We start from the raw sequence: 9,759 nt of genomic DNA on the forward strand, positions 1-9,759 counted from the left end.
TGTGTGGGGGTAACCTTGCCTCCTTCGTTCCCCAATAGGCTGGAGGTGGAAGCAGCTACGACAGAATGAGAGGTAACCTGGGCGACGTATCAGCGATCACACAGATCTCTGTGGTGAGTGCCGTGGGAGGGGTGGGGCAGTGATGGTGAGAACGGATGGGGGCACAATGGGATTGGGGGGGGGGGATTGGATCGGAGCGGGGCTGGGGTGGGGCAGGCGAGATGTTAGACTGGGGCAGGATTGGGGTTGCTTGGGGTCAATTGGTGGCGGGGTGGGACGTGAGGTTACTGGGGCTGGAGCCGTGCTTTCTCACCCTTTCAACACAGTGGCACAGCGGGCCGAGCCGCTGCCTCACAGCACCAGAGACCCGGGTTCGATCCCGACCTCGGGCGCTGCCTGTGCGTAGTTTGCTCACTCTCCCTGCGACCGCGTGGGTTCCCCCCGGGTGCTCCGGTTTCCTCCCACGTCCCAAAGACATGCGGGTTGGTGGGTTAACTGGCTGCTGTAAATTGCCCCCAGTGTGTAAGATGAGGGGTAGAATCTGCCGGAAATCGATAGGAATGTGGCGAGAGTGAAATGAGATGAGTGTAGGATTAGTGTAAATGGATGGTTGCTGCATAGCACAGATGATGGGCTGAAGGGCCTTATCTCGCTATGACCTTACATCACATGAGAGAACGAAAAGAGAGAGAGAGACAGAGAGGGGTGCGGGGAGAGAGAGGGGGTGGAGGAGACAGAAAGGGGGCTAAGAGAGAGCGAGCAAGGGGGGAGGTGGTGGAGAGAGAACGAGAGAGGTGGCGGGAGAAGGAGAAATCCCCTTGCGGCGGAGATCCTGGTCGGCTGAAATAAACACTGAAAAGGCTGGAAACACTCAGCAGGTCAGGCAGCGTCTGTGGTGAGAGAACCAGCTAATGTTTCAGGTCTGAGACCCTTGGTCAGAACTGGGGAGAAAGATAAAAAGAAGGGGACCTGGACATTAGCTCTGTCTCTCTCTCTCCACAGACGCTGCCTGACCTGCTGAGTGTTTCCAACAGGGTCTGTTTTTATTTCAGAATTCCAGCATCTGCAGTGTTTTTGATTCTCAGTAACAGGGCAGGCTTCGCCTCGCCTTCAGTAACTTGTTAAAAGTCATTTCTATTTTCTGTAAGCGAGTGCCTTCTAGCGATGTGTCTTCCCACAGGACCTCAACAACACTGACCTGAACCGGAAAGGTTCCCCACCCTCAGCCTCAGTCCCTTCCCACTCCCCCTCCCCACCTGCCTTCAGCCCTCAGATGCCTGCTGCTCAGGCACCCTACAACCCTCAGTCTGGGCGCTCTACGCCCGCAGCTCCCTCACCTCTCTCCTCCTCCTCCCCCTCACCTTCTCCATCCGGACCGATCATTGTCAACGGCAAGGAGTGTTACCCTCGGGAATTGCTGATCAATGTGCCACTGGAGGACCTTCCTAAAGGGGTGGATCCCGAGAAGAAGGAGGTGAGACAACTTAAAGTGTGAAGGATCAGAGAGACGGGGTGGGCGAGGTGCATGCAAGGTGGGAGGGGCTGGTTACAAAGTGATCCTGAGCTTTATAAATGAAGACATCAGCCTAGAGTGAACACTGGAAACACTCAGCAGGTCAGGCAGCATCTGTGGAGAGAGAGAAACAGTTAATGTATCAGACCCTTCACAGAACATAGAACAGTACAGCGCAGGATCAGGCCCTTTGGCCCACCATGTCTGTGCTGAACACGATGCCAAATTAAACTTAAATCCCTTCTGCCTGCAGGTGATCCACATCTCTCTGTTCCCTGCACATTCATGTGTCTGTCTACCAGCCTCTTGAACACCTCTATCGTATCTGCTTCCACTATTCCCCCTGGCAGCCTGTTCCAGGCACCCACCGCTCTGTGTAAAAAAACTTGCCCCACTTATCTCCTTTAAACTTTCCCCCTCTCACCTTAAATGCATGCCCTCTAGTATTTGACACTTCTATCCTGGAAAAAAGATTCTGACTCTCTACCCTATCTATGCCTCTTGTAATTTTATAAACTTCTATCAGGTCTCCCCTCAGCCTCTGACGCTCCAGAGAAAACAACCCAAGTTTGTCCAACCTCTCCTCATAGCTCAGACCCTCTAATCCAGGCAGCGTCTTGGTGAACCTCTTCTGCACCCTCTGCAAAGCCTCCACAGTCTTTATGTAACAGGGCAACCAGAACTGCAGACAATACTCCCAAAGTGTGGCCTAAACAAAGTTTTTCTATCTTTTGTTTTTTTAATATATGTACGACTTCATCAGAACACATAAAGCATACACAACCTTGGGTTGTTTCCTCTGGAGCGGCGGAGACTGAGGAGAGACCTGACAGAAGTTTATAAGATTATGAGAGGCATAGATAGAGTAGACCGCCAGTATCTTTCTACCAGGGTCGAAATGTCTAAAGCTAGAGAGCATGCATTTAAGGTGAGAGGGGGTAAGTTTAAATATGTGGGACAAATTTTTTACACAGAGAGTGGTGGGTGCCTGGAATGTGCTGCCAGGGGTGGTGGTGGAGGCAGATACAACAGGGGCATTTAAGAGGTTCGTAGACAGGTACATGGATGTGCAGAGAGTGGAGGGATATGGACATTGTGTAGACCAAGGAATTAGTTTAGTCAGGCATTTAGTTACTAGTTTAATTAGTTCAGCACAACATTGTGGGCCGAAGGGCCTGTTCCTGTGCTGTACTGTTCCATGTTCTAGAACAGTTAATGTGCTAGGTCTGAGACCCTTCACCAGAACAGTTAATGCTCAAGGGTCTCAGGCCTGAAACATTAACTCTGCTTCCGTCCACAGATGCTGCCTGACCTGCTGAGTCTTTCCAGCATTTTTAACTTTTATTTCAGATCTCTAGCAGCTGCAGGATTTTTTTTTCATGAACTTGGAGATTGGATTTCAGCCATATTTGGGTGGGAGGGTGGGTGTGGGGCTTGATGAAAGGGGAGACAGAATACAGGAGGAGGGTGGGGGAGGGCTCCCTTCAGCAGGGACTGGGCTGATCACACCCTCTTGCTGTAGGTGGTGCTGAGCCCCAATAATTGGCTTCCAGTGGGCCCCCAGATCGAGGGAGTCCAAGAACTCCTGGTCTCAGTATCCTCAGAATGTACTGAAAGGCCTGGATACAGCAAGACGTGGAGAGAATGTTTCCATCAGTGGGAGAGTCCAGGATCCTAGGTCACAGCCTCAGAATAAAGGGAAGTCCCTTTAGAATGAGGTGAGGAGGAATTTCTTCAGTCAGAGGGTGGTGAATCTGTGGAATTTGTTGCCACAAGGGGCTGTGGAGGCCAAGTCATTGGGTGTATTTAGAAACACAGGAACATAGAAAACCTACAGCACAATTCAGGCCCTTCGGCCCACAAAGCTGTGCCGAACATGTCCCTATCTTAGAAATGACTAGGCTTACCCATAGCCCTCTATTTTACTCAGCTCCATGGACCTATCCAAAAGTCTCTTAAAAGACCCTATCGTATCCGCCTCCACCACCGTTGCCGGCAGCCCATTCCATGCACTCACCACTCTCTGAGTAAAAAACTTACCCCTGACATCTCCTCTGTACCTAATCCCCCTGCACGTTAAACCTGTGCCCTCTTGTGGCCACCATTTCAGCCCTGGGGAAAAGCCTCTGACTATCCACACGATCAATGCCTCTCATCATCTTATACACCTCTATCAGGTCAGAGATTTAAGGCAGAGATCATTTAAGGCAGAGATTGATAGGTTCTTGATTGGTAAGGAGGTTAAGGGTTATGGTGAGGATGAAGTTGAAAAAATCAGCCATGATTGAATGGCAGAGTGGACTGGATGGGCCAAATGGCCTAATTCTGCGCCTATATCTTATGGTACCGAGTGCTGTGGGAAACGAGTCTCTGTAGAAAAGACGCGCGGGAAGGATATCGCGGTGGGTGTGGCATAGCCAACACTTTAAACCCTCTGATTTTGCGACGTCCAGTGTGTTAGCAAGGCTCAACTTCACCATCCAGTTCCTGTGTACAATGGTAGCCGTTCACGTCAACGTCGTCGGTACATGTGTGGAGTACAGTGGGAACAAGGCAGCAACACTCGGCTGAATTGTGCTGTGAACTGGGTGGTGCAGCGGGCAGAGCCGCTGACTCACAGCGCCGGACACCCGGTTCGATCCCGACCTCGGTCACTGTCTGTGTGGAGTTCGCACACTCTCCCTGTGACCGCCTGGGTTTCCCCCCCGGGTGCTCCGGTTTCCTCCCACATCCCAAAGACGTGCAGCTTGGTGGGTTAATTGCCCCTAGTGTGTGGGCGAGTGGTTGAATCTGGGGGGAGTTGATGGAAATGTGGGGAGAATAAAATATGATAAGACATTCTTGATGGGCTGAAGGGCCTCCTTCTGTACAATATAACTCCATGACTCAATTGTGGCTCCACTTACGAGAATGTTGACAGGACTCAAGGCACTGAGTTATGGAGTGAGGTTGAATAGGTTGGGACTATTTTCATTGGAGTTTAGGAGGATGAGGGCTGATCTTATAGAGGTGTATAAAATCATGAGGGGCATAGATAGGGTGAATGCACTCTGTCTTTTTTCCTAGGGTTGGGGAATCAAGAACTAGGGGGCGTGTTTAAGTGAGAGGGGAGAGATTTAATAGGAACCTGAGGGGCAACTTTTTCCACACAGAGGGTGGTCAGTATACGGAACGAGCTGCCAGAGGAAGTGGTTGAGGCAGGTACATTAACGATATTTAAAAGATACATGGACAGGTACACGGATAGGAAAGGCTTAGAGGGATATGGACCAAGGGTGGGCAAATGGGACTAGTTTAGAAGGGAATCTTGGCCGGCATGTACCAGTTGGGCTGAAGGGCCTGTTTCCTTACCATTTGAAGCTATCAGAAAATAGAACTCTGGTTAGACCACACTTGGAGTATTGTGTTCAGTTCTGGTCGCCTCATTATAGGAAGGATGTGGAAGCTTTTGAGAGGGTGCAGAGGACATTTACCAGGAAGCTGCCTGGATTGGAGAGCATGTCTTATGAGGATAGGTTGAGCGAGCTGGGGCTTTTTCCTTTGGAGAGAAGGAGGAGGAGAGGTGACTTGATAGAGGTGTACAAGATGATAAGAGGCATAGATCGAGTGGACAGTCAGAGACTTTTTCCCAGGGTGAACATGGCTAATACAAGGGGACATAATTTTAAGGTGATTGGAGGAAGGTATAAGGGGGAAGTCAGGGGTAAGTTTTTTACACAGAGAGTGGTGGGTGCGTGGAACGCACTGCCGGCAGAGGTTGTGGGGACAGATACATTAGGGACGTTTAAGAGACTCTTAGATAGACACATGAATGATAGAGAAATGGGAGGCTATGTGGGAGGGAAGGGTTAGATAGATTTTAGAGCAGGATAAAGTATCGGCATTAACATTGTGGACCGAAGGGCCTGTACTGTGCTGGTCTAAAAAAAACCGCAGAATCTGGAAACCTGAGATAAAAACAGAAAATGCCGGAAACACTCAGTAGGTCAGGCAGCATCTGTGTGAAGAGAAACAGAGTTACTCTTTCATCTCCGAGGCCCAGGTCCTTCACAAAAAGCACCCAAGATCAGGATTGAACCTGGGTCTCGGGTGCTGTGATGCAGTGGCTCTGCTCAACCGTGTGGGTCAACTGAGGGGTGAGTTCTAGCAAGATGGGCCAAACAGCCTCCTTGTGTGGAGAACGAGAGGGAAGACGATGGGTGGGGAAGTGTGTTGGGGACGGGCCTGCCCCGTTGACTCTGCACTGGTCAGTACTGCATTGAACGGACTCCAGCCTCGTCCTGCACCTTAAGTAACCGCTTCGCTGGATTTCTCCACAGCAATATCTGTCGGACGAGGACTTTGAGGACATCTTCGACATGACACGGGAGGAGTTTAAGATGGCACCAATCTGGAAGCAGATGGTGCTGAAGAAACAGAAAAAACTCTTCTAGAGATGCATACAGTCTGCTGGCTCCACCCACCTTTACACAGCAAGAGTCCATGGTCTGGGGAGTAATTAGGAAATAGGTCAGGATATAGATATATGTATATTTTTCCTTTTTTATATATAAAAATTAACCTTTTTCTCCGTTAAGCTGATACTAAAAGGTCAAATTAGCCTGTAGGTTGTTCTGAATGCTTTCGACTTTGCAAGCACATTCGGGGCGGCCTAGGTTTGAACCGTCCAGAGGCATCTGTTGCCGTGACTGTCTGCCAGGGTATGTTTCTGGGGCGCAGTCTGACCCCTGTATGGTTGGCCCAAAGGCTGTCCGTCTCGGGCCGAATCAAGCGAGGTGGCACCGGCTTTGACCTCCGTGGAATGGGGTTGAGGAGGTCCTGCTTTAAAGGGGTTTCCCTTCTCGGCCATTGTCTGATTATGCCTGGTGATCCTCTCCACAGTCAAGTAACCGTCTGGCATCTCCAGATATGCCTAGTGAGGATATTGGCAATTAGACCATAAGATATGGAGCAGAATTAGGCCATTCGGCTCATCGAATCTGCTCCTCCATTCAATTATGGGTGATGATTTTTCAACCCCATTCTCCCGGCTTCTCCCCGTAACCCTTAACCCTGTTACCAATCGGGAACCTATCGATCTCTGCCTTAAATACACCCAATGACTTGACCTCCACAGCCCTCTGTGGCAATGAATTCCACAGATTCACCACCCTCTGGCTGAAGAAATTCCTCCTCATCTCAGTTCTGAAGGGACGTCCCTTTATTCTGAGGTTGTTCCCTTGGATCCCAGACTCTCCCACTGATGAGAACGTCCTGTCCACGTCCGCTCTATCCAGGCCTTTCAATAGGGCAACTTACTCCCCACACTAATTTCAGGACAACTCACCCCCTACATCTCCTGGTCAGTTAGAGACGGGCGATGGACACTGGCCTTGCTGGTGATACACACCTCCCTCATCTCTTCGAGTACATTTATAATTTCTTAAGCAGGCCACAGATCAAACCCTGATGTGAACAGTGTTATGCCTCTCAAGATGACCTTCCACTCCCTTCCCTTCCTACGATAACTATCTGGCAGGAACTCTGAAGGGCAGACAGTATATCTCGGGCTGGGTAGCTGCCTGGTATGGGCCGGCACTAAGTGTGGGGTGAAGGCATGAGGAGAGGGTTACCAGAATGACATGAGTGTCCAGTGAAGGGGGTCCAACAGACGTTGTCCTAACACACTCCGTGATCCCGCAGTGTTTTTGAGGTGATGTTAGAAAGTCGAGTTTATCGTCCTATGCACATGTGTGCACAGGTGCAGTGAAAAACTTACTTGCAGCAGCATCACAGGCACAGAGCAACAGACATTATGTGTCACCACGCAGTCGATGTGTGGCGTGTAAGATAGAATCATGTGACGTAACACTGTGGGGTGAAGAGTCTGTTCTTGTGCTGTACTGTCCCATGTTCTATGACATTCTCCTGTGACATGGAGGAAAATCATGTGGCGTCGTATGACGTACTACAGATATATGTTGTTAATGTGACATCAGGGCTCATGGGGGAATCCATCGGACACTGCTGAGGCCGCCTAATCATACAGGAGTGAGTGAAGTTGTGATTTTAACCTTACGTGGGCTTGCGAGGGGCAGATACAATCTATGCCCCCAATCTTTAAACATACCGCTTTCTAATTGGTGGATGGTCGGCAGGGTTTGACGGCTGATTGGATCAGTTTTAACTGGACTTGGGTTCAAGTTCCCTCCATCCACACTTCAGGCATTTATTGGGAAAAATGGGAGACAAAGGCTGTGGTTTATTTCACTGATTCCTCACCTTCTAGTAAACCTCTCGCACTATGGGAAAAAATCACTCTCTGTTTTTGTAGTTTCACTGATAGGCATCAGTCCCAACCAGTTCTTCAATGGGACACACAAGGACGTCAACTTATCACGTGACCCCTTATCCCACACACGTGATTGGTCCATCCTCCAGGTCGAGCTGCCTTGCGGCAGCCAGTTAGACATAAACATGATCCTTTGTTATTCAGTTGGAGCAAGGCTGCCGGAGAGTGCAGCAATATTGACACTCAGCTGATTTCTTCCCGATCTCCGATATTTTTATAATTAAAAATGGGAACTCCAATCTTTGTGGGAAGAAGGATTTGAATTTTTGTAGCGCCTTCCACAACCTAGAGTGCTTAAAAAGCCAACCAAGAACTTTAGAAACACACCCCCCCACCCCCCCCCCCCCAACACACACACACACACACACACAAAGTGCCGGAGGAACTCAGTGGGTCAGGCAGCATCTATGGAGGGAAATAAACAGTCGACGTTTTGGGTCGAGACCCTTCATCAGGGCAGAGGATGTAAGGGGGACGTTGCAGCCAGATTTAAGATGCAATGACTTCCGCCCCTGGCTGTTACCATCAGAGGTGCTTTGACGTTGAGGGGTGAGGTGGTGGGAAGCCGGGGATCCCAGTTCCAGCGTTATCTCAGTGCAGGCAGGGTAGGTGTAGGGGAGGGACTCTGGAGTGGTGTAATCCGGCGACTGGACTCATAGGGAACTTCTCACAGGTGATGCTTTCTATGATGGAGGATCAGAAAAATCCCTTATTGTTGTGAAGTTCTCTGCTCTCTTCACTGATCTCAAAAGGTGATCTTTCTACAGAACTAGTATTGTGCAGTAATATTAAAACAATGAGTGCTTGAACTGTTTGTTGTGTTGACTTGTTGTGTTACCCTTCCCCATGGGACTTCTCTCCACTCTAATTTACAGTCCCTTCGGCCCATTTCTGCTAGCTCGGCAGCAGCTGGTAGGGCCGCTGCCTCACACAGCTCCACACACCCGGGTCCGATCCAGACCTCCGGCGCTGTCTGTGTGAAGTTTGCACGCTCTCCCTGTGACTTTGCGTGGGTTTCCTCCCACGTCCCAACGACGTGCGGGGTCAGTTGGTTAACTGGCCGCTGTAAATCTCCCCGAGTTGGGTGGGTGAGGGGTAGAATCTGGGGGGAGTTGATGGGGATGTGAGGAGGATAAAATAGGGATGGAGTAAATGGGTGCTTGATGGTGTGTGTGAGGGGAACAGATTCGAAGGATCTCGAAAGTAAAGGACTCTGAACACAGTCTGGCAAAGAAGGATTTTATTTACAAAGAGAAATGCGGGAAAAGGTAACAGGGGCAACACGCACACGCGTGCACTGGTGATAGTGAGCATGGGGAAATCACAAGGGTAAGGTACACACACGTACGCACAATGAACTGGGAACAATCAAGGAAAAGCCATACGATACCCGCCACCCCTTGACTCAGTGCAGGCAGGGCTCTACGCTACCGCGAATCCTAACTTAGATGTTCAGTGCACAGTTTACCGACAAGGCATCCCTCGGAGACAAAAGAGAGAGAACCAAGCACATGCGGCACTCTTTATAGTGCTGGAGGGCTGGGGGGTCCAGTCCAGGTAGTTCAAACAGGCCAATGGCCCGAGGCCAGTACAAAGGTACTTAAAGGGACCAATGGTTAGGTGTGCACTGATGGGCAGGGGTGGAGTCAAACCTTGATTGACAGTGGTGTGTCTTCCGACCAGGTAGGGGCAGGGTTGTCACGTGACAGCCACGACCCTCCGCAATACAGATGGTCAGCACAGATAGTGGGCTGAATGTTCTGTTCCCGTGCTGTATGACTCTATGACTTTAATTAGACCCCCTGTTCTTTCCCTGTAACCCTGTGACTTTCCCCATACCTTCTCTGAAAGGCACAGTTAACAGTTTTATTGTCTTGGGGTTGGAAACTCTCCCAGCGGCAATGCTGGAATTTGT

The 9,759-nt window shown here is 50.1% G+C and overlaps 1 protein-coding gene across 2 annotated transcripts in view; it reads left to right on the top strand.

The window, feature by feature from the left end:
- The window catches only part of vill (villin-like), an 81,553-nt gene extending 73,363 nt beyond the window's left edge, over nt 1-8,190 (top strand). For both annotated transcript variants that reach the window (XM_052015392.1, XM_052015393.1), the window contains exons 18-20: nt 39-113; nt 1,181-1,474; nt 5,833-8,190. In XM_052015392.1, the coding sequence (XP_051871352.1) occupies nt 39-113; nt 1,181-1,474; nt 5,833-5,946 (483 nt within the window). In that variant the 3' untranslated portion in view covers nt 5,947-8,190. The remainder of the gene's footprint in view (nt 1-38; nt 114-1,180; nt 1,475-5,832) is intronic.
- The last annotated feature ends 1,569 nt before the right edge of the window (nt 8,191-9,759 follow it).

The sequence above is a fragment of the Pristis pectinata genome, chromosome 5 (assembly GCF_009764475.1).
Source record: "Pristis pectinata isolate sPriPec2 chromosome 5, sPriPec2.1.pri, whole genome shotgun sequence".
Taxonomy (NCBI): Eukaryota; Metazoa; Chordata; class Chondrichthyes; order Rhinopristiformes; family Pristidae; genus Pristis; species Pristis pectinata.